Source organism: Labrus mixtus, chromosome 4 (assembly GCF_963584025.1).
Source record: "Labrus mixtus chromosome 4, fLabMix1.1, whole genome shotgun sequence".
Lineage (NCBI taxonomy): Eukaryota > Metazoa > Chordata > Actinopteri > Labriformes > Labridae > Labrus > Labrus mixtus.
Genome location: NC_083615.1, coordinates 19,991,182 through 20,016,631, shown reverse-complemented (window position 1 = coordinate 20,016,631; position 25,450 = coordinate 19,991,182). Strand labels below are relative to the sequence as shown.

At 45.5% G+C, this 25,450-nt stretch overlaps 2 protein-coding genes across 2 annotated transcripts in view; both read left to right on the top strand.

The window, feature by feature from the left end:
- The window catches only part of lamb1a (laminin, beta 1a), a 34,179-nt gene extending 11,675 nt beyond the window's left edge, over positions 1-22,504 (top strand). The window contains exons 13-33 of the mRNA XM_061036248.1: positions 95-230; positions 440-598; positions 7,220-7,347; positions 7,588-7,708; positions 8,031-8,223; positions 9,190-9,333; positions 9,807-10,038; positions 15,204-15,367; positions 15,647-15,871; positions 15,996-16,213; positions 16,600-16,696; positions 17,880-18,249; positions 18,752-18,936; positions 19,087-19,328; positions 19,709-19,918; positions 19,999-20,143; positions 20,498-20,705; positions 20,830-20,971; positions 21,101-21,277; positions 21,399-21,558; positions 21,745-22,504. Of these exons, the coding sequence (XP_060892231.1) occupies positions 95-230; positions 440-598; positions 7,220-7,347; positions 7,588-7,708; positions 8,031-8,223; positions 9,190-9,333; positions 9,807-10,038; positions 15,204-15,367; positions 15,647-15,871; positions 15,996-16,213; positions 16,600-16,696; positions 17,880-18,249; positions 18,752-18,936; positions 19,087-19,328; positions 19,709-19,918; positions 19,999-20,143; positions 20,498-20,705; positions 20,830-20,971; positions 21,101-21,277; positions 21,399-21,558; positions 21,745-21,884 (3,796 nt within the window). The 3' untranslated portion in view covers positions 21,885-22,504. The remainder of the gene's footprint in view (positions 1-94; positions 231-439; positions 599-7,219; positions 7,348-7,587; positions 7,709-8,030; positions 8,224-9,189; positions 9,334-9,806; positions 10,039-15,203; positions 15,368-15,646; positions 15,872-15,995; positions 16,214-16,599; positions 16,697-17,879; positions 18,250-18,751; positions 18,937-19,086; positions 19,329-19,708; positions 19,919-19,998; positions 20,144-20,497; positions 20,706-20,829; positions 20,972-21,100; positions 21,278-21,398; positions 21,559-21,744) is intronic.
- Positions 22,505-23,634: 1,130 nt separating this feature from the next.
- Positions 23,635-25,064, top strand: LOC132973067 (gamma-crystallin M2-like). Its single transcript, XM_061036278.1, has 3 exons — positions 23,635-23,792; positions 24,135-24,377; positions 24,754-25,064. The coding sequence occupies exons 1-3, from the start codon at positions 23,760-23,762 to the stop codon at positions 25,024-25,026; spliced, it is 549 nt and encodes a 182-aa protein (XP_060892261.1). The 5' UTR covers positions 23,635-23,759; the 3' UTR covers positions 25,027-25,064.
- Positions 25,065-25,450: the final 386 nt, after the last annotated feature.

Here is a 25,450-nt window from a genome sequence, read left to right as displayed (position 1 = left end):
CGTCTTCAGTCTTTTCGATCAGTTTCATCCCTCTGTGTTGTTTATCTGTAACTATAAATAAGAAAATGAATTCAGCTCTTCACTTGTCGTGCAGGTGTGATCAGGTGAGTGGTCAGTGCGTGTGCAGGGATCACATGTTCGGTCGTCGCTGTGATCAGGTCGAGTCTGGATTCTACTTCATCGCTCTGGATCATTACACTTATGAGGCGGAGGATGCCAACTTTGGACCTGTGAGTCATAAACACCACAGTTAAGAAATCATTCCACAAAGACTCTGCATAAACACAAAAATATGTGAAACATGATCAAAAGCGTAGTAAAGATCAAAACATCTGATGCAATGTTTCAGGGTTTATGATGTTATGGTTAACACAGAATGCTTCAGCACTGAGTGTCAAAGGTTGTCATTAGTATTCACCTCCTCTCATTGTTTCTGTAGGGAGTGACGGTCATCCCGAGGCCACACCCCCTGGACCGCAGTCCCACCTGGACAGGTACCGGCCTGGTCAATGTCCCAGAAGGAGCCTACCTGGAGTTCTCTGTGGACAACATCCCCCACTCCATGGAGTATGACATCATCATCCGCTACGAACCACAGGTAATCATCATGAGGCAAGAAGAAGACGTCTGAAGCCAACGTCGTCCCTGTAGAGCCAACATCACTAGCACTCACAAAACCTGGTCTGGAACCCGGTCTGAGTCAGGGTTTATCTATCGCCGGTCTGGATCAGGGTTTATCTAACCATGGTCTGGATCAGGGTTTATCTAACTCCGGTCTGGATCAGGGTTTATCTAACCATGGTTTGGATCAGGGTTTATCTAACTCCGGTCTGGATCAGGGTTTATCTGACTCTGGTTTGGATCAGGGTTTATCTAACCATGGTCTGGATCAGGGTTTATCTAACTCCGGTCTGGATCAGGATTTATCTTACTCCGGTCTGGATCAGGGTTTATCTAACCATGGTTTGGATCAGGGTTTATCTAACTCCGGTCTGGATCAGGGTTTATCTAACCATGGTCTGGATCAGGGTTTATCTAACCATGGTTTGGATCAGGGTTTATCTAACTCCGGTCTGGATCAGGGTTTATCTAACTCCGGTCTGGATCAGGGTTTATCTAACCATGGTCTGGATCAGGGTTTATCTAACCATGGTTTGGATCAGGGTTTATCTAACTCCGGTCTGGATCAGGGTTTATCTAACTCCGGTCTGGATCAGGGTTTATCTAACCATGGTCTGGATCCGAGTTTATCTAACCATGGTTTGTATCAGGGTTTATTTAACCATGGTCTGGATCAGGGTTTATCTAACTCCGGTCTGGATCAGGGTTTATCTGACTCCGGTCTGGATCAGGGTTTATTTAACTCCGGTCTGGATCAGGGTTTATCTAACCATGGTCTGGATCAGGGTTTATCTAACTCCGGTCTGGATCAGGGTTTATCTAACCATGGTCTGGATCCGAGTTTATCTAACCATGGTTTGTATCAGGGTTTATCTAACCATGGTCTGGATCAGGGTTTATCTAACTCCGGTCTGGATCAGGGTTTATCTGACTCCGGTCTGGATCAGGGTTTATTTAACTCCGGTCTGGATCAGGGTTTATCTAACCATGGTCTGGATCAGGGTTTATCTAACTCCGGTCTGGATCAGGGTTTATCTAACTCCGGTCTGGATCAGGGTTTATCTGACTCCGGTCTGGATCAGGGTTTATCTGACTCTGGTTTGGATCAGGGTTTATCTAACCATGGTCTGGATCAGGGTTTATCTAACTCCGGTCTGGATCAGGATTTATCTTACTCCGGTCTGGATCAGGGTTTATCTAACCATGGTTTGGATCAGGGTTTATCTAACTCCGGTCTGGATCAGGGTTTATCTAACCATGGTTTGGATCAGGGTTTATCTAACTCCGGTCTGGATCAGGGTTTATCTAACTCCGGTCTGGATCAGGGTTTATCTAACCATGGTCTGGATCCGAGTTTATCTAACCATGGTTTGTATCAGGGTTTATCTAACCATGGTCTGGATCAGGGTTTATCTAACTCCGGTCTGGATCAGGGTTTATCTTACTCCGGTCTGGATCAGGGTTTATCTAACCATGGTTTGGATCAGGGTTTATCTAACTCCGGTCTGGATCAGGGTTTATCTAACCATGGTCTGGATCAGGGTTTATCTAACCATGGTTTGGATCAGGGTTTATCTAACTCCGGTCTGGATCAGGGTTTATCTAACTCCGGTCTGGATCAGGGTTTATCTAACCATGGTCTGGATCCGAGTTTATCTAACCATGGTCTGGATCCGAGTTTATCTAACCATGGTTTGTATCAGGGTTTATCTAACCATGGTCTGGATCAGGGTTTATCTAACTCCGGTCTGGATCAGGGTTTATCTGACTCCGGTCTGGATCAGGGTTTATCTGACTCCGGTCTGGATCAGGGTTTATTTAACTCCGGTCTGGATCAGGGTTTATCTAACTCCGGTCTGGATCAGGGTTTATCTGACTCCGGTCTGGATCAGGGTTTATCTGACTCTGGTTTGGATCAGGGTTTATCTAACTCCGGTCTGGATCAGGGTTTATCTAACTCCGGTCTGGATCAGGGTTTATCTTACTCCGGTCTGGATCAGGGTTTATCTAACCATGGTCTGGATCAGGGTTTATCTAACCATGGTCTGGATCAGGGTTTATCTAACCATGGTTTGGATCAGGGTTTATCTAACTCCGGTCTGGATCAGGGTTTATCTAACTCCGGTCTGGATCAGGGTTTATCTAACCATGGTCTGGATCCGAGTTTATCTAACCATGGTTTGTATCAGGGTTTATCTAACCATGGTCTGGATCAGGGTTTATCTAACTCCGGTCTGGATCAGGGTTTATCTGACTCCGGTCTGGATCAGGGTTTATTTAACTCCGGTCTGGATCAGGGTTTATCTAACCATGGTCTGGATCAGGGTTTATCTAACTCCGGTCTGGATCAGGGTTTATCTAACCATGGTCTGGATCCGAGTTTATCTAACCATGGTTTGTATCAGGGTTTATCTAACCATGGTCTGGATCAGGGTTTATCTAACTCCGGTCTGGATCAGGGTTTATCTGACTCCGGTCTGGATCAGGGTTTATTTAACTCCGGTCTGGATCAGGGTTTATCTAACCATGGTCTGGATCAGGGTTTATCTAACTCCGGTCTGGATCAGGGTTTATCTAACCATGGTCTGGATCCGAGTTTATCTAACCATGGTTTGTATCAGGGTTTATCTAACCATGGTCTGGATCAGGGTTTATCTAACTCCGGTCTGGATCAGGGTTTATCTGACTCCGGTCTGGATCAGGGTTTATTTAACTCCGGTCTGGATCAGGGTTTATCTAACCATGGTCTGGATCAGGGTTTATCTAACTCCGGTCTGGATCAGGGTTTATCTAACTCCGGTCTGGATCAGGGTTTATCTGACTCCGGTCTGGATCAGGGTTTATCTGACTCTGGTTTGGATCAGGGTTTATCTAACCATGGTCTGGATCAGGGTTTATCTAACTCCGGTCTGGATCAGGATTTATCTTACTCCGGTCTGGATCAGGGTTTATCTAACTATGGTTTGGATCAGGGTTTATCTAACTCCGGTCTGGATCAGGGTTTATCTAACCATGGTCTGGATCAGGGTTTATCTAACCATGGTTTGGATCAGGGTTTATCTAACTCCGGTCTGGATCAGGGTTTATCTAACTCCGGTCTGGATCAGGGTTTATCTAACCATGGTCTGGATCCGAGTTTATCTAACCATGGTTTGTATCAGGGTTTATCTAACCATGGTCTGGATCAGGGTTTATCTAACTCCGGTCTGGATCAGGGTTTATCTGACTCCGGTCTGGATCAGGGTTTATTTGACTCCGGTCTGGATCAGGGTTTATCTAACTCCGGTCTGGATCAGGGTTTATCTGACTCCGGTCTGGATCAGGGTTTATCTGACCCTGGTTTGGATCAGGGTTTATCTAACCATGGTTTGGATCAGGGTTTATCTAACCATGGTCTGGATCAGGGTTTATCTAACCATGGTCTGGATCAGGGTTTATCTTACTCCGGTCTGGATCAGGGTTTATCTAACCATGGTTTGGATCAGGGTTTATCTAACCATGGTTTGGATCAGGGTTTATCTAACTCCGGTCTGGATCAGGATTTATCTAACCATGGTCTGGATCAGGGTTTATCTAACCATGGTTTGGATCAGGGTTTATCTAACTCCGGTCTGGATCAGGGTTTATCTAACTCCGGTCTGGATCAGGGTTTATCTAACCATGGTCTGGATCCGAGTTTATCTAACCATGGTTTGTATCAGGGTTTATCTTACTCCGGTCTGGATCAGGGTTTATCTAACCATGGTTTGGATCAGGGTTTATCTAACCATGGTTTGGATCAGGGTTTATCTAACTCCGGTCTGGATCAGGATTTATCTAACCATGGTCTGGATCAGGGTTTATCTAACCATGGTTTGGATCAGGGTTTATCTAACTCCGGTCTGGATCAGGGTTTATCTAACTCCGGTCTGGATCAGGGTTTATCTAACCATGGTCTGGATCCGAGTTTATCTAACCATGGTTTGTATCAGGGTTTATCTAACCATGGTCTGGATCAGGGTTTATCTAACTCCGGTCTGGATCAGGGTTTATCTGACTCCGGTCTGGATCAGGGTTTATTTAACTCCGGTCTGGATCAGGGTTTATCTAACCATGGTCTGGATCAGGGTTTATCTAACTCCGGTCTGGATCAGGGTTTATCTAACCATGGTCTGGATCCGAGTTTATCTAACCATGGTTTGTATCAGGGTTTATCTAACCATGGTCTGGATCAGGGTTTATCTAACTCCGGTCTGGATCAGGGTTTATCTGACTCCGGTCTGGATCAGGGTTTATTTAACTCCGGTCTGGATCAGGGTTTATCTAACCATGGTCTGGATCAGGGTTTATCTAACTCCGGTCTGGATCAGGGTTTATCTAACCATGGTCTGGATCCGAGTTTATCTAACCATGGTTTGTATCAGGGTTTATCTAACCATGGTCTGGATCAGGGTTTATCTAACTCCGGTCTGGATCAGGGTTTATCTGACTCCGGTCTGGATCAGGGTTTATTTGACTCCGGTCTGGATCAGGGTTTATCTAACTCCGGTCTGGATCAGGGTTTATCTGACTCCGGTCTGGATCAGGGTTTATCTGACCCTGGTTTGGATCAGGGTTTATCTAACCATGGTTTGGATCAGGGTTTATCTAACCATGGTCTGGATCAGGGTTTATCTAACCATGGTCTGGATCAGGGTTTATCTTACTCCGGTCTGGATCAGGGTTTATCTAACCATGGTTTGGATCAGGGTTTATCTAACCATGGTTTGGATCAGGGTTTATCTAACTCCGGTCTGGATCAGGATTTATCTAACCATGGTCTGGATCAGGGTTTATCTAACCATGGTTTGGATCAGGGTTTATCTAACTCCGGTCTGGATCAGGGTTTATCTAACTCCGGTCTGGATCAGGGTTTATCTAACCATGGTCTGGATCCGAGTTTATCTAACCATGGTTTGTATCAGGGTTTATCTAACTCCGGTCTGGATCAGGGTTTATCTGACTCCGGTCTGGATCAGGGTTTATTTAACTCCGGTCTGGATCAGGGTTTATCTGACTCCGGTCTGGATCAGGGTTTATCTGACCCTGGTTTGGATCAGGGTTTATCTAACCATGGTTTGGATCAGGGTTTATCTAACCATGGTCTGGATCAGGGTTTATCTAACCATGGTCTGGATCAGGGTTTATCTTACTCCGGTCTGGATCAGGGTTTATCTAACCATGGTTTGGATCAGGGTTTATCTAACCATGGTTTGGATCAGGGTTTATCTAACTCCGGTCTGGATCAGGATTTATCTAACCATGGTCTGGATCAGGGTTTATCTAACTCCGGTCTGGATCAGGGTTTATCTGACTCTGGTCTGGATCAGGGTTTATCTAACTCCGGTCTGGATCAGGGTTTATCTGACTCCGGTCTGGATCAGGGTTAATCTGACCATGGTTTGGATCAGGGTTTATCTAACCATGGTCTGGATCAGGGTATATCTAACTCCGGTCTGGATCAGGGTTTATCTTACTCCGGTCTGGATCAGGGTTTATCTAACCATGGTTTGGATCAGGGTTTATCTAACTCCGGTCTGGATCAGGGTTTATCTAACCATGGTCTGGATCAGGGTTTATCTAACTCCTGTCTGGATCAGGGTTTACGGTGTTTCCCCTACCATTATATTAGGGGGGCGGCCCGCCCCCCCAACGGCACCCCCCGCCCCCCTTGATGGTCAAGTTCATTTTATTTTTCTATATAGCGCCAGATCACAACAGAAGTCATAAGCATACCTTTCCTATAGAGCAGGTCTATACCTCATCCTTTTATTAAACAAAGTTAATAGCCTTATGTTATTTATCTTATTTACACAACGGCATGTCATTTCTGTCTCTACATGGTCGCGCGTTTACAATTCTCCTCTGCTCTCTGTGTCGCGCACGGCGGAGTTTCGCCCCGATGCACACACATACACACAGACACTTGTGCACACACAGGTGAACACACTCTCACCAGCGGAGGCCTGGGTGTGTGTGGTTGTGTCTGACGGCAATAATAAAAAGTCTGTAAGAACCATCAGAAAATAAAGTAGTCTGTTTAGTTGACTTCAGACTTTTCTGGGCATGTCTCTCTCTCTGCCGTTACTCAGGGGGTGCGCTGTTAGCATGCTGCATTCAGGGGTGCTCAGACAATGAGAGATGCATTCAGGTGCACTCAGAAACGGGAGTGGCAGGAACAACTCGCAGGACCTAACTCCGGTCTGGATCAGGATTTATCTTACTCCGGTCTGGATCAGGGTTTATCTAACATAAGCATACCTTTCCTATAGAGCAGGTCTATACCTCATCCTTTTATTAAACAAAGTTAATAGCCTTATGTTATTTATGTTATTTACACAACGGCATGTCATTTCTGTCTCTACATGGTCACGCGTGCACTCAGAAACGGGAGTGGCAGGAACAACTCGCAGGACCCCCCCCCCCCCCCCCAGAGCTCTAAACCTAGGGGAAACACTGGTTTATCTAACCATGGTCTGGATCAGGGTTTATCTAACTCCGGTCTGAATCAGGGTTAGGGAAAAAAGGAGAACAAACATGTGGATATTTTAAACTCTGGATGTGTTTCTTTTCCCTGCAGCTGCCTGACCAATGGGAGGAGGTTCTGATGACGGTGATGAGACCTGGACCAATCAGAGCAGACAGTCGTTGCGTCAACACAGTTCCTGACGAGGATAACCAGATGATCTCCCTTCACCCCGGCTCACGGTAACGCTCACACACAGGTTTTTTAACTGTTTGTGAATGTTTCAGGGTTCTTAATGTCACCTCTTCAGGTTTGAATCTTAACGTGTTCCTCAACAGTTTTTCTGGACATTGATATGAATTAGAGAGGACATGGGTTTGAAGATGAGTCAGAGTATGTTGATGGGTTAACGGCCTTAAAGTCCAGGACGAATAAACCAGAATTTATCTGTCAGTTTACCTGTTTCCTGTCTGTCCCCGCAGGTACGTGGTTCTTCCCAGACCGGTTTGCTTTGAGTCTGGTTTGAACTACACGCTCCGTCTCAGTTTGCCTCTGTACTCGGCGCTCAGCGACGTCCAGTCTCCGTACACGCTCATCGACTCGGTGAGGAAACGATGACTCGATCTTTTTCTTTTTGAAAAAAAAAAAGAGATCAAATACAGAATGCCTTCTTTTTCCTTCAACTTTATTTTATTCAACGTTTCAAACACAGTTCAAGGTACAAAGAGTTCAGGTTTTTACAAACCCGATTTGGATTAAAGGTTAACTAAACCTGATTCAGGACCCAGGTTTGGATTAAAGGTTAACTAAACCTGGTTCATGGCTCAGGTTTGGATTAAAGGTTAACTAAACCTGGTTCAGGACCCAGTTTAGGTTTATATAATACTGGTTAGGGAAGTGATCTGATGATATCTCTCTTCCTCAGATCGTCCTGATGCCTCACTGTAAGAACCTGGAGATCTTCTCGGCCTCAGAGGGAGGAGACTCTAGCGGTTGGGAGACGTTCCAGCGGTATCGTTGTCTGGAGAACAGTCAGGGTGTGATCAGGTCCCCGATGACTGAAATCTGCAGGAACTTCATCTTCAGCATCTCAGCCATGTTGCACCAGGGAGCCAAAGGTAACCAGTTCAGCTTAAAACTGATCAGCCAGTCCACCTGAAATCTGATCAGTCCACCTTAAATCAGATCGGTCCACCTTAAAACTGATCAGCCAGTCCACCTTTAAAACAGATCAGTCCACCTTTAAAAATAGATTAGTCCACCTTTAAAACAGATCAGTCCACTTTAAAAATAGATTGGTCCTCCTTTAAAACAGATCAGTCCACTTTAAAAATAGATTGGTCCTCCTTTAAAACAGATCAGTTCACCTTAAATCAGATCAGTCCACCTGTAAAACAGATCAGTCCACCTTTAAAACAGATCAGTCCACCTTAAAAACAGATCAGTCCATCTTAAAAACAGATCAGTCCACCTTAAAAACAGATCAGTTCACCTTAAAAACAGATCAGTCCATCTTAAAAACAGATCAGTCCATCTTAAAAACAGATCAGTCCACCTTTAAAACAGATCAGTCCACCTTTAAAACAGATCAGTCCACCCATCTGGTAGTGATGTCACTCTGAATGTTGATCTCGTAGTGATGTCACTCTGTATGTTGATCTGGTAGTGATGTCACTCTGAATGTTGATCTCGTAGTGATGTCACTCTGAATGTTCATCTGGTAGTGATGTCACTCTGAATGTTCATCTGGTAGTGATGTCACTCTGAATGTTCATCTGGTAGTGATGTCACTCTGTATGTTCATCTGGTAGTGATGTCACTCTGAATGTTCATCTGGTAGTGATGTCACTCTGAATGTTGATCTCGTAGTGATGTCACTCTGTATGTTGATCTGGTAGTGATGTCACTGGGATGTTTCCGTCCTGGTAATCCTTGTGAACATGTCTCTGCTGGTTTCTTCTTCACATTCCTCTCTGTTCGTCTGGTCTCATAAATCCGTCACCGTCTCTGATTAAAGGGGAATGTTTCTGTCTCTAGCTTGTAGCTTCTCTCATCTGTTTTCTTTATATGACTTTGTTTCCCAGAATGCCGGTGTGACCCTCAGGGCTCCCTCAGCACTGTGTGTGACCCCAGCGGAGGTCAGTGTCAGTGTCGCCCCCATGTGGTCGGCAGGAACTGTGACAGATGTGCTCCGGCCACATTTCAGTTTGGACCCAACGGCTGCAGAGGTAAGAAAAAAGATCAATCAATAATCTATACAAAATGATCATCTATCCATACTGATCATGATCATCTATACATACTGATCATCTATACATGCTGATCATGATCGTCTATACATACTGATTATGATCATCTATACATAATGATCATGATCATCTATACATACTGATTATGATCATCTATACACAATGATCATGATCATCTATACATACTGATTATGATCATCTATACATACTGATTATGATCATCTATACATAATGATCATGATCATCTATACATACTGATCATCTATACATGCTGATCATGATCGTCTATACATACTGATTATGGTCGTCTATATATACTGATCATCTATACATACTGATCATGATCGTCTATACATACTGATCATGATTGTTTATCATTGTTTAGTTTCTAATTGTTCTTGATTTTTTTTTGCTGTTGTGCCCCCCTCTAATGTTTGTGTTTGTGTTTTCAGCATGTGCGTGCGACCCTCAGGGGTCACAGGGTTCGTTCTGTGATCAGCTGACTGGTCAGTGTGTGTGTGTTTCTGGAGCGTACGGGCGTCAGTGTGACCGATGCCTGCCGGGTCACTGGGGCTTTCCCACCTGTCGACCCTGCACCTGCAACGGACACGCCGACAACTGTGACCCCGAAACCGGACGCTGCTTCAACTGCAAGGACCACAGCACAGGACACACCTGTGACAGGTGAGCTACACCTGAGATAAACACACCTGTGACAGGTGAGCTACACCTGATATAAAACACACCTGTGACAGTGAGCTACACCTGAGATAAAACACATCTGTGACAGGTGAGCTACACCTGAGATAAACACACCTGTGACAGGTGAGCTACACCTGAGATAAACACACCTGTGACAGGTAAGCTACACCTGAGATAAAACACACCTGTGACAGGTGAGCTACACCTGAGATAAACACACCTGTGATAAGACACACCTGTGACAGGTGAGCTACACCTGAGATAAGACACACCTGTGACAGGTGAGCTACACCTGAGATAAACACACCTGTGACAGGTGAGCTACACCTGAGATAAACACACCTGTGACAGGTGAGCTACACCTGAGATAAACACACCTGTGACAGTGAGCTACACCTGAGATAAACACACCTGTGATAAGACACACCTGTGACAGGTGAGCTACACCTGAGATAAGACACACCTGTGACAGGTGAGCTACACCTGAGATAAGACACACCTGTGACAGGTGAGCTACACCTGAGATAAGACACACCTGTGACAGGTGAGCTACACCTGAGATAAACACACCTGTGATAAGACACACCTGTGACAGTGAGCTACACCTGAGATAAAACACATGTGACAGGTGAGCTACACCTGATATAAAACACACCTGTGACAGTGAGCTACACCTGAGATAAAACACATCTGTGACAGGTGAGCTACACCTGAGATAAACACACCTGTGACAGGTGAGCTACACCTGAGATAAACACACCTGTGACAGGTAAGCTACACCTGAGATAAAACACACCTGTGACAGGTGAGCTACACCTGAGATAAACACACCTGTGATAAGACACACCTGTGACAGGTGAGCTACACCTGAGATAAGACACACCTGTGACAGGTGAGCTACACCTGAGATAAACACACCTGTGACAGGTGAGCTACACCTGAGATAAACACACCTGTGACAGGTGAGCTACACCTGAGATAAACACACCTGTGACAGGTGAGCTACACCTGAGATAAACACACCTGTGACAGTGAGCTACACCTGAGATAAACACACCTGTGATAAGACACACCTGTGACAGGTGAGCTACACCTGAGATAAGACACACCTGTGACAGGTGAGCTACACCTGAGATAAGACACACCTGTGACAGGTGAGCTACACCTGAGATAAACACACCTGTGATAAGACACACCTGTGACAGTGAGCTACACCTGAGATAAAACACATCTGTGACAGGTGAGCTACACCTGATATAAAACACACCTGTGACAGTGAGCTACACCTGAGATAAAACACATCTGTGACAGGTGAGCTACACCTGAGATAAACACACCTGTGACAGGTGAGCTACACCTGAGATAAACACACCTGTGATAAGACACACCTGTGACAGGTGAGCTACACCTGAGATAAGACACACCTGTGACAGGTGAGCTACACCTAAGATAAGACACACCTGCGACAGGTGAGCTACACCTGAGATAAACACACCTGTGACAGGTGAGCTACACCTGAGATAAGACACACCTGTGACAGGTGAGCTACACCTGAGATAAAACACACCTGTGACAGGTGAGCTACACCTGAGATAAGACACACCTGTGACAGGTGAGCTACACCTGAGATAAGACACACCTGTGACAGGTGAGCTACACCTGTGATAAGACACACCTGTGATAAAACACACCTGTGACAGGTGAGCTACACCTGAGATAAAACACACCTGTGGCAGGTGAGCTACACCTGAGATAAACGCACCTGTGACAGGTGAGCTACACCTGAGATAAACACACCTGTGACAGGTAAGCTACACCTGAGATAAAACACACCTGTGACAGGTGAGCTACACCTGAGATAAACACACCTGTGATAAGACACACCTGTGACAGGTGAGCTACACCTGAGATAAGACACACCTGTGACAGGTGAGCTACACCTGAGATAAACACACCTGTGACAGGTGAGCTACACCTGAGATAAACACACCTGTGACAGGTGAGCTACACCTGAGATAAACACACCTGTGACAGTGAGCTACACCTGAGATAAACACACCTGTGATAAGACACACCTGTGACAGGTGAGCTACACCTGAGATAAGACACACCTGTGACAGGTGAGCTACACCTGAGATAAACACACCTGTGATAAGACACACCTGTGACAGTGAGCTACACCTGAGATAAAACACATGTGACAGGTGAGCTACACCTGATATAAAACACACCTGTGACAGTGAGCTACACCTGAGATAAAACACATCTGTGACAGGTGAGCTACACCTGAGATAAACACACCTGTGACAGGTGAGCTACACCTGAGATAAACACACCTGTGACAGGTAAGCTACACCTGAGATAAAACACACCTGTGACAGGTGAGCTACACCTGAGATAAACACACCTGTGATAAGACACACCTGTGACAGGTGAGCTACACCTGAGATAAGACACACCTGTGACAGGTGAGCTACACCTGAGATAAACACACCTGTGACAGGTGAGCTACACCTGAGATAAACACACCTGTGACAGGTGAGCTACACCTGAGATAAACACACCTGTGACAGGTGAGCTACACCTGAGATAAACACACCTGTGACAGTGAGCTACACCTGAGATAAACACACCTGTGATAAGACACACCTGTGACAGGTGAGCTACACCTGAGATAAGACACACCTGTGACAGGTGAGCTACACCTGAGATAAGACACACCTGTGACAGGTGAGCTACACCTGAGATAAACACACCTGTGATAAGACACACCTGTGACAGTGAGCTACACCTGAGATAAAACACATCTGTGACAGGTGAGCTACACCTGATATAAAACACACCTGTGACAGTGAGCTACACCTGAGATAAAACACATCTGTGACAGGTGAGCTACACCTGAGATAAACACACCTGTGACAGGTGAGCTACACCTGAGATAAACACACCTGTGATAAGACACACCTGTGACAGGTGAGCTACACCTGAGATAAGACACACCTGTGACAGGTGAGCTACACCTAAGATAAGACACACCTGCGACAGGTGAGCTACACCTGAGATAAACACACCTGTGACAGGTGAGCTACACCTGAGATAAGACACACCTGTGACAGGTGAGCTACACCTGAGATAAAACACACCTGTGACAGGTGAGCTACACCTGAGATAAGACACACCTGTGACAGGTGAGCTACACCTGAGATAAGACACACCTGTGACAGGTGAGCTACACCTGTGATAAGACACACCTGTGATAAAACACACCTGTGACAGGTGAGCTACACCTGAGATAAAACACACCTGTGGCAGGTGAGCTACACCTGAGATAAACGCACCTGTGACAGGTGAGCTACACCTGAGATAAACACACCTGTGACAGGTAAGCTACACCTGAGATAAAACACACCTGTGACAGGTGAGCTACACCTGAGATAAACACACCTGTGATAAGACACACCTGTGACAGGTGAGCTACACCTGAGATAAGACACACCTGTGACAGGTGAGCTACACCTGAGATAAACACACCTGTGACAGGTGAGCTACACCTGAGATAAACACACCTGTGACAGGTGAGCTACACCTGAGATAAACACACCTGTGACAGTGAGCTACACCTGAGATAAACACACCTGTGATAAGACACACCTGTGACAGGTGAGCTACACCTGAGATAAGACACACCTGTGACAGGTGAGCTACACCTGAGATAAGACACACCTGTGACAGGTGAGCTACACCTGAGATAAACACACCTGTGATAAGACACACCTGTGACAGTGAGCTACACCTGAGATAAAACACATCTGTGACAGGTGAGCTACACCTGATATAAAACACACCTGTGACAGTGAGCTACACCTGAGATAAAACACATCTGTGACAGGTGAGCTACACCTGAGATAAACACACCTGTGATAAGACACACCTGTGACAGGTGAGCTACACTTGAGATAAGACACACCTGTGACAGGTGAGCTACACCTGAGATAAACACACCTGTGACAGGTGAGCTACACCTGAGATAAACACACCTGTGACAGGTGAGCTACACCTGAGATAAACACACCTGTGACAGTGAGCTACACCTGAGATAAACACACCTGTGATAAGACACACCTGTGACAGGTGAGCTACACCTGAGATAAGACACACCTGTGACAGGTGAGCTACACCTGAGATAAGACACACCTGTGACAGGTGAGCTACACCTGAGATAAACACACCTGTGATAAGACACACCTGTGACAGTGAGCTACACCTGAGATAAAACACATCTGTGACAGGTGAGCTACACCTGATATAAAACACACCTGTGACAGTGAGCTACACCTGAGATAAAACACATCTGTGACAGGTGAGCTACACCTGAGATAAACACACCTGTGATAAGACACACCTGTGACAGGTGAGCTACACCTGAGATAAGACACACCTGTGACAGGTGAGCTACACCTAAGATAAGACACACCTGCGACAGGTGAGCTACACCTGAGATAAACACACCTGTGACAGGTGAGCTACACCTGAGATAAGACACACCTGTGACAGGTGAGCTACACCTGAGATAAAACACACCTGTGACAGGTGAGCTACACCTGAGATAAGACACACCTGTGACAGGTGAGCTACACCTGTGATAAGACACACCTGTGACAGGTGAGCTACACCTGTGATAAGACACACCTGTGATAAAACACACCTGAGATAAAACACACCTGTGGCAGGTGAGCTACACCTGAGATAAGACACACCTGTGACAGGTGAGCTACACCTGAGATAAGACACACCTGTGACAGGTGAGCTACACCTGTGATAAGACACACCTGTGACAGGTGAGCTACACCTGAGATAAAACACACCTGTGACAGGTGAGCTACACCTGAGATAAAACACACCTGTGACAGGTGAGCTACACCTGAGATAAAACACCTGTGGCAGGTGAGCTACACCTGAGATAAAACACACCTGTGACAGGTGAGCTACACCTGTGATAAAACACACCTGTGATAAGACACATTGGTGATAAGACACACCTGTGATAAAACACACCGTGATAAAACATTTGTACTAAGCGACAGGTAAGAACAGAAGTACCTGTGTCACAGAGGTAAATGAATAGTTTTTCTCTCACCTGTGACCAGGTGCCTGGATGGTTACTATGGAGACCCAGTGTTGGGGTCGGGTGACCACTGTCGTCCGTGCAGGTGTCCTGACGGCCCTGGCAGCCTGCGGCAGTTTGCAGGAAGTTGTTACCCTGGTGACGAGTCTCAGCAAGCCATTTGTGTGTGCAACACGGGATACAAAGGTACGTACACACTGCATGAATTTACCTCGAGAAATTCTACATTTAGTTCAGCAAGTTTGAGTCTTCCAGGTGAGAAAAATAAAATGTGGATAACCTGAATGAGAAAAATAAATGAAAATGTTTGTCGGTGTATATCTTGAGGAGGGCGTGATGTTTGAAAGTTTCATTTAATCTTTTTCGTATAAAAAACGGATGTGAAGTTTTTTATACATTTTTATGTGAAGAGCGAGAGAGTTCAACTTAACAAAAGTGAAAAGCAGAATCTTCATCTCTCGTCAGGTGCTCGCTGTGACGCGTGCTCACCAGGTTACTATGGTAACCCAGAGGAGGCGGGGGGGCAGTGTCAGCCGTGTCAGTGCAACAACAACATCGATGTGTTGGACCCCGAGTCCTGTGACAGCCGGACGGGCGAGTGTCTGCGCTGCCTGTACCACAGTGAGGGCGTGGCCTGTCAGAGCTGCAGGCTGGGTTACTATGGCAACGCCCTGCTGCAAGACTGCAGGAGTAAGTAGAAGTGGTTACCATGGTAAAGACTGCTGGTAGAGATTTGATAATCTTGACGGCAGGTTTGTAAAAATCTCAAGTTTAACGGGGATCAATCCTGATGCCGTTTGGTTCTGGTCCTCAGAGTGCGTCTGTAACCAACTCGGGACTGACCAGCCCAGCTGCCCGGCACCCGGTCAATGTCACTGCGAGCGCAGTGGCGGCCAGTGTCGCTGCCTGCCCAACGTAATTGGACAACAATGTGACCACTGTGCCCCCAACACCTGGAACATGGCGAGCGGCAGCGGCTGTCAGAACTGTGACTGTGACCCTGAACACTCCCACGGGACATCCTGCAACGAGGTAATGGAAACTGTGAAAATCATCTGAAACATGTTTGATATTAAATTAATGTTTTCATCCGTTTAAGGATGTCATTATTTTATTCCAAGCTCCCGTGAGGAGGTGGGGTCTCTTCATCATCTATGAAAACGCCAACGACCATCATGAAGAAGATCCTTCATTTCTATCAAGTTATTTTAATGCCTGAAACCTCTGCTTATGTGTTTGGCTATTTAAGTCAGCAGGAGGAGAGTGGGACTCAGAACACAGCACTTACAACAAAGACTGTTGAGTCCACAGGGGGCGCCACGGGGGGTGCCACAGAGGGCGCCAACATCAACACAAACTGAACACTACTCAGAGCTTGTATCTGTTCTTCTTAAAGTAAAACTTCTTTGTGCCCACAGATCAGCGGGCAGTGCTCCTGTATGCCCGGTTTTGGAGGAAGAACATGCAGCGACTGTCGAGAGCTGTTCTGGGGCGACCCGGAGGCCCAGTGTCATGGTGCGTTCAATGTTTGTAGGAAAATCAGATCACTGTGTTTGTTCAAACAGGGGTTCCAGTTCAGCCCTGCAGCATTGTGGGAAAATTCCTGCTCCAAGCATCCTTTGCTGCGAGAAGCCGACTGATATTAACTCCAGATGTTTCCAGAGCTCTGGGAGCGGAAGGGGAGGCGGGGGGCTGCTGTTTTCACTGTATAGTCAGTAGTATTTGATTTCATACACAGGCCATGAGAACATGGTGTGTCTGGTTTTTTGTTCCTGCAGTTTGAATAAGTTTCAGCTCTTAAGTATGAACCAGATGTGTGACATGCACACACACGCACACACACACACACACACACACACACACACACACACACACACACAGTCTGCAGATGTTAAACAGGAAGTCAAACAGTCTCTGACTCTTCCTGTGTAGACAGTGGAGGAGGGGGGCTGTAGAGCAGAGTCCATCTTATTCAGTGTTTCTTTAATCCGTCTCAGAGCCACAGGTAGAGGTCTCAGGTATGAAGCTGCAGGTAGAGGTCTCAGGTATGAAGCTGCAGGTAGAGGTCTCAGATATGAAGCTGCAGGTAGAGGTCTCAGGTATGAAGCTGCAGGTAGAGGTCTCAGGTATGAAGCTGCAGGTAGAGGTCTCAGATGTGAAGCTGCAGGTATGAAGCTGCAGGTAGAGGTCTCAGGTATGAAGAGGTCTCAGGTATGAAGCTGCAGGTAGAGGTCTCAGGTATGAAGCTGCAGGTAGAGACCTCATGTATGAAGCTGCAGTTAGAGGTCTCAGGTATGAAGCTGCAGGTAGAGGTCTCAGGTATGAATAGAAAAAAGGCGCTCTCTTGCTCTTTTAATTTAAAGGTTGTACATTTTTAGACTTTATTTTTTTTTTACCTTTTTTAAAATTATTTAAATGTCAAGGCCGATTTCAAAGCATTGGAAAATAAATTGTCAATAAGATCATCTAGGCAGCAGGCAGAGCTGGTAGGGTAAAAAGGTGAGAATGTGACAATGATATCAGAGAGGTTTAAGCCTTTGGAGATAACTAGGTCTAAATGTGTCATGTAAGTACTTACATATTGAGAGTCTGTTACCATGGTTACCAGGTTAAAGAGAGCCAGCTTAAAACTCTCAACACCTCTGTGAATGATAATAATGACTGTGTGTTGTGTGTGTGTGTGTGTGTGTGTGTGTAGCATGTGACTGTGACCCTCGGGGGATCTCTCAGCCTCAGTGTCACAAAGGAAACGGTCACTGCATCTGTGTCGAAGGCGTCTCAGGTCCTCGCTGCGACATCTGTGCCCGTGGTTTCTCTGGAACTTTCCCCGACTGTCAGCGCTGCCACCAGTGCTTCTCTGAGTGGGATCAGGTCATAGGTCAGTTGACCAATCAGACTCACCGCCTCGTCAACAAGGTCAATGCCATCAAAGCTAGTGGCATCAGCGGCCCGTACAGGAAGTCAATAGACAGCATGGAGAGGAGCATAACCGACATCCGACTCCTCATGAACCAGAACCCCGCCTCACAGCCGCTGACTGAGATTCAGGAGCTGCTGCAGCAGAGCAGGTGACATCAATCAATCCATTTATCAATCAATCAATCCATCAATCCATTCATCAATCAATCAATCAATCAATCAATCAATCCATTTATCAATCAATCCATCCATCCATCCATTCATCCATCCATTCCTCAATCAATCAATCCATTTATTAATCCATTTATCCATCCATCCATCAATCAAACCATTCATCAATCCATTCATCAATCAATCAATCAATTTATCAATCCATCCATCAAACCATCAATCCATTCATCAATCCATCAATCAATCCATTCATCAATCAATCCATCCATCAATCAATCAATCAATCCATTCATCAATCAATCAATCCATTTATCAATCCATCCATCAATCAATCAATCCATTTATCAATCCATCCATCAAACCATCAATCAATCAAACAACTTTAATCTAGGATAGAAACCTGTTTAAAACCAGGTGAGATTAACATTAGTCCAGAGATTAAAGCCACTGAGGTTAATGTAAACTGTTTTTGTCCCTTAGTGATCTTATGGGGGCCCTGAGCCAGATGTTGAACCACACTGAGCAGACTCTGGTCCAGTTGGAGGATCTGGACTTGGCTGCAGAAAGCAAACTGGACACTGTGATGTTGGATGCTCAGAAACTGGAGCGGACGGTTCAGGAGCTGCTGGATCAGGTGGAGTTCATCAAGAACTCTGACATCAGAGGTACCTTTCAGGTTCTTATGGGATTTGAACCCACTATTTTGAATGACTGCTGTAACTGTTTGTATCTTCAGAACATGCTTTGTACAATTTAAACCAAGCCTTTTTAACTGGGGAGCTTTCAGCTGATTGGTACTTTCTGCCTGTTGCCAGGGGCGACAGACAGTGTCACTAAGTACTTCCTGCAGTCTCAGGCAGCAGAAGCCCGCGCCAACACCTCAACTATCGACACTGGCAGCCTTGTGGAAACCTCAAGCTCTCTACGGCAGCTCACAGAGGACAAACTGAACCAAACCAGAGAGGAGTTTCTGAAGAGACACTTGGAGCATGCTCATAGACTGGACGACCTCGCAGGAAAGCTGCAGACTCTGGACCTATCAGAGCTCAGCCACAAGGTGACAGCGCTGGAGAAACTACAGCTCTAGTTAATTAGTTGAAGCTCTAGTAAACTGTTAGGAACTCCAGTATACTGTTCAAGCTTTAGTTCAGTAGTTAAATTATTATTGCTCTAGATAATCAATCAATCTTTATTTGAATTACGACAACTCATAAGAAATGTTATCTCAAGAAGTGGTTAGAACTCTAGTTGAACTCTTTAATCCATCGGTACTGTAACCAAACACCTCCCATCTCTGCTGCCCTCTGCTGGCTGGATAGTTTGATAACCCAACAACACATGAGGTCATGGAGATGATTTAATAACATGGAGTCTGCTTTAAGCTTCTTAAGGTCACAGTAAGCATCTTTATTTGTTGGTCTGTCTTGGTTCCTCCAGACCTGCGGTAGTCCATCATCAGGTCAGGAATCATGCAGCTCCTCCTCTTGTGGAGGTCTGGGCTGTGTGGACTCAGAGGGTCGGACCAGGTGTGGAGGTGAACTATGTGACGGCGTGGTGACAACGGCCAACAGGGCCTGGATAAAGGCCCAGGACTCTGAACACAAGATCCTCGGCGCCATGGAGGAGGTGGAAAAACTCTCCAAGATGGTGAGTGTGACGGTCCTGATCCAGCTGAATTCTGATCAGTTGGACTGAAGCGGATCCTCTCACCTTTGTTTTCATCTCAGGTGTCAGAAGCCAAATTGAAAGCAGACGAAGCTAAGCTGAGCGCTCAGGACGTCCTGATGAAGACCAACAGGACCAAACAGAGAGTGGACCAGAGCAACGAGGAGTTGAGAAGCCTCATCAGACAGATCCGAGATTTCCTCACACGTAGGTCTCTTCCTGTTTCACATATCTAAACTACTTTCTGTGAGACACGGTGACTCCTGCAGCTGGTTAATACCAGCTCTTTATATCTGCAGTGTTTTTAATTCATCTTAACCTTCATGAATTTAACTCAAATCTAACAGGGAGTTTTGAGGGTCGTCTGCACAACACTTCAGGGAGCTGAAGAACTTTATGTTCTATCATTTTTACAGTCAAAATGTGAACATTCAGAGAGAGAAGTAAAGGACCTAGGAATGATCCCTGCAGGACTCCAGTGACGGATTAACAGTCTGACGTTTTCATTAACATGAAGAGTTTCTCTGAATCACATCATCACTCACTGTGTTTGTGTTTCAGAGGACGCTGCAGACCTGGAGAGCATCGAGCTGGTGGCTAACGAGGTTTTGGCCATGCAGATGCCAACCACACCAGCTCAGATGCAGAACTTGACCAACGAGATCCGACAGAAGGTGGGAGAACTGGGACATGTGGAGACCATCCTGCAGCAGAGCACTGATGACATCCAGAGAGCTGAGAACCTGCTGGCCCAGGCCCGCCGAGCAAGGTGAGTCCTACCTGTCCACAAAGATTAGCTTTGCTCTCGGGACGAATGTCTAAACCATGTGGACGAGTAAGAGCGTTACCTGTCCAACATAATGATCTGATCACACGTGACTTCCTGTTTTCAGTGAGGAGGCGGTCAATGTCAAGGACTCTGCTGAGAAGGTGAGAGGAGCTCTGGAAGAAGCAGAACGAGCCCAGACCGCCGCCAGCAACGCCATCCAACAGGCCGCTGCCGACATTCAGAACACCAACAAACTGCTGTCTTCTGTAAGTACTGAGCAAGCTGCAAATGTCTACTTCACTGACATCATGTTATAATGAGTTCTACACGTTTACTTCACTGACATCACGTTATAATGAGTGTTGCATGTTTACTTGTCTCTGTATTGCATTCAGGTTGAGTCAGAAACGGCAGATGCAGAGTTGAGGCTGAATAATGCTACACAGAGGTTACAGAGGCTGGAGCAGGACGTGACACTGCTGAGGGACAAAACTCTGAACATCACTCTGAGCACAGAACAGAACAATCAGGCTGCTTTGATCATTGGAAACATAGCTGAGGAGGTCAAGAAGGTGAGTTTACCTGTTTGAGGGTGGCAAAGACTCAATGGACTCACAGAGAGTCGAAGACTTGACAAATAAAACAAACTCATGGAAATTTCTAAAAGAAGTGTGTGTTGTATTGTGTTTGCAGGACCTGGACTCTGAGCTAAAGGAGAAGTACACCACAGTGGAGGAGCTGATTGGTCACAAGGCAGGGGGCGTGGCTGAGGCAAAGAAGAGGGCGGAGTCACTGCAGCAGGAAGCCAAAGATCTGCTTCTCAAAGCCAGCAACAAACTGCAGTTGCTCAAAGGTGACATGAAAATGACATCACAGTGACATCACACCTCCTGCTTGCAAACTTTGTTTCCTGATGTTTGTCAGCCACATGATCCACACACACCCACACACACCCCCCCCCCCACACACACACACACACACACACACACACACACACACACACACACACTAACAGGTTTTATCTCTTGTTTTGTCTCAGATCTGGAGAAGTCGTATGACGACAACCAGCGCTCCCTGGAGGTGAAGGCGGAGCAGCTGGTGGAGCTGGAGGCGGCTGTGAAGGAGCTGCTGACAGAGATCAGCCACAAGGTTACCGTCTACAGCACCTGTGTGTTCTAAGGTCACAGCACCTGTCTGTTTCTGCGGTCAAAGGTCAAACTGATTGAACATTTTTCATCTGAGAAGAATCAGTCATTGGAGAATCTTTTTGATTACAAAGTCAGACTCTAAGATAAGATTAAACAACCCAGTGCTTCTGAACTCATCATGGAAACTCTGTCAGCTGCATTCAAAGATCGTAGAAATTCAAACATTAACAAAGATTAAAGCAAAGGTTTGATGGTTTCCTTTGATGGCATTTAACATCTATTTGACCTCCATCTGACCTGTATTTGACCGTCACATGACCTTCATTTAACCTCTATTTGACTGTCACATGACCTTCATTTGACCTCTATTTGACCTCCATGTGACCTGTATTTGACCTTCATATGACTTCATTTGACCTAAATGTCACATGTATTTGACCTCCATTTGACCGTCATTTGACCGTCACATGACCTTCATTTGACCTCCATTTGACCCCTGTTCTTACGTGTTGTTCAGTCTTTCAATCAATTGAATGTGTTGAAATAAATCAGGATGATTATTTGATCGCAGTCGATATTTTTTTTTATTCTTCTTACGTTAGTTTTTTTTTTTTTACACATTTTTAATAAAAGCTTCCATTTCAAATCAAAGTTCGTGTTTGAGTTTTGTTTGGACGACGTTACTCTGAAATGTGTTCCTGTTTGTTTACATTCTTACTGCGACACTGCCACCAGAGGGCGCACTTACCTTTACCCTTTATCCAATTCATGTTAAAGTCCCAAGTCAAAGATCTTCTTCAGGTGTATTAAAGGTCATGTTGTTGTCTTCAGGTGTATTAAAGGTCATGTTGTTGTCTTCAGGTGTGTTAAAGGTCATGTTGTTGTTGTCTTCAGATGTATTAGAGGTCATGTTGTTGTCTTCAGGTGTATTAAAGGTCATGTTTTTGTTGTTGTCTCCAGGTGTGTTAAAGGTCATGTTGTTGTCTTCAGGTGTCATTTTATCGTCATGGTGCACGCGCTGAACACCGAGTGGACCTACTCAGAGTTGATTTAACAAATTCAAATCTGCTGATCTGGAACCAAAATCTCAGAGTCTCCCATCTGAGAGTAAATCAACTCAGAGCTCAGGGTTAAATTGAGGGTTTGTTGAACCTTCTTTCAGAAACGGGCCCCAGGTGTATTAAAGGTCATGTTGTTGTTGTTGTTGTTGTCTTCAGGTGTATTAAAGGTCATGTTGTTGTTGTTGTCTTCAGGTGTATTAAAGGTCATGTTGTTGTTGTTGTCGTCGTATTCAGGTGTATTAAAGGCCATGTTGTTGTTGTTGCCTTCAGGTGTATTAAAGGGCATGTTGTTGTCTTCAGGTGTGTTAAAGGTCATGTTGTTGTCTTCAGGTGTATTAAAGGCCATGTTGTTGTCTTCAGGTGTATTAAAGGTGATGTTGTTGTCTTCAGGTGTATTAAAGGTCATGTTGTTGTTGTTGTTGTCTTCAGGTGTATTAAAGGTCATGTTGTTGTCTTCAGGTGTATTAAAGGTCATGTTGTTTTCTTCAGGTGTATTAAAGGCCATGTTGTTGTCTTCAGGTGTATTAAAGGTCATGTTGTTGTCTCCAGGTGTATTAAAGGTCATGTTACTGTGGTTTTGTGGTCTTCAGGTGTATTTTTCCAGAACAGGTGTATTTGTCACCGTGGACTGAAGGAATCAGCTGCCGTTCATTGCTCTTTGTTTCTCTTTTCTAAGAGAAATGCCGAACGCTCAGTGTCTCTTTTATGGCGTCCTGCTGGCTCAGGCTCTTTGCACAAAAGGCTTCAGCGGCTCAGGTGCTATAAAGAGCAGCAGCTGCAGCACAGGTAACACACAACAGCAGCAACCAGCAACCAGCAACCAGCCGGGCAAGCAAAGTGACAACATGACATCCAGCAGCATGAACATGATGGGCAGGGTGAGAGCCACCAACACTTTAAACTTCTGATGTTTTTACACACAATGATTCTAAAGTTTAATGTTCAAATCAAAGTTTGTTTAATGTTCAAATCAAAGTTTGTTTAATGTGCAAATCAAAGCAGGAGCCTTATTGGTCAGAACAGCTGTCAGTCATTGTGTTGTACTTCTTTTTTTTCATCTAATAAGAGGCGGAGCTTATGACATATACTGCAGCCAGTCAACAGGGGGAGCTCTGAATGATTGTGATTTTTGTGGGAGCTCTCATGTCGACCATCTTTTTATACACACTGTGGTATGTTCAAAGTTCTCAGTAATCGGACCATTCCTTTTCTTCCTTCAGGTCGTCTTCTACGAGGACAAGAACTTCCAGGGACGCTCCTACGAGTGCAGCAGCGACTGTGCCGATATGTCGTCCTACCTGAGCAGGTGTCACTCCTGCAGGGTGGAGCGCGGCTGCTTCATGGTCTACGACCGCACCAACTTCATGGGTAACCAGTATTTCCTGAGGAGGGGCGAGTACGCCGACAACATGAGTATGATGGGAATGAGCGACTGCATCCGCTCCTGCCGCATGATCCCCATGGTAACCACACAGCCAATCAGAGTTATTTACCTCAAACACGTTCACACAACCCCATGGTAACCACACAGCCAATAAGAGCTATTTACCTCAAACATGTTCAGACATCTCCATGGTAACCACACAGCCAATCAGAGTTATTTACCTCAAACACGTTCAGACATCTCCATGGTAACCGCACATCCAATCAGGATAAGTCACCTTGACCATGTACAGACATCTCCATGGTAACCACACAGTCAATAAGGTTGACTCACCTTCAGTGAAGGCTGTGTGATTGTTGATAAGTGATTGGTTATCCTGTATGATGTTTAATTATGGACTGATGATTGGTTAGCGATTAGCTTTCACTGATGGTTGATTTTGGTTGACGTTGCAGCACCGCGGCTCATACAGAATGAAGATATATGAGAGGGAGAACTTCGGAGGCCAGTCGCACGAGCTGATGGACGACTGTGACAACGTGATGGAGCGTTTCAGGATGTCCAACTGCATGTCGTGTCAAGTGATGGACGGTCACTGGCTGATGTACGAGCAGCCCAACTACAGAGGCCGCATGATGTACATGAAGCCCGGAGAGTACAAGAACTTCATGAACATGGGCAACATGAGGGTCATGAGCATGAAGCGCATCATGGACTCCAACTATTAGTGTCTCCATGGAAACCAATAAAGTCTGACTTCACAACATTTACTGTCTGCGCTGTTTGATGTGTTCAAGATACACACAGGTGTGTTCATGTTTATGTGTAGAGATACACACAGGTGTGTTCATGTTCATGTGTAGAGATACAAACAGGTGTGGTCATGTTTATGTAGAGATACACACAGGTGTGTTCATGTGTAGTGATACACACAGGTGTGTTTATGTGTAGAGATACACACAGGTGTGTTCATGTTTATGTAGAGATACACACAGGTGTGTTCATGTGTAGAGATACACACAGGTGTGTTTATGTGTAGAGTTACACACTGTTCATGTTTATGTAGAGATACACACAGGTGTGTTCATGTTTATGTGTAGAGATACACACAGGTGTGTTTATGTTTATGTAGAGATACACACAGGTGTGTTC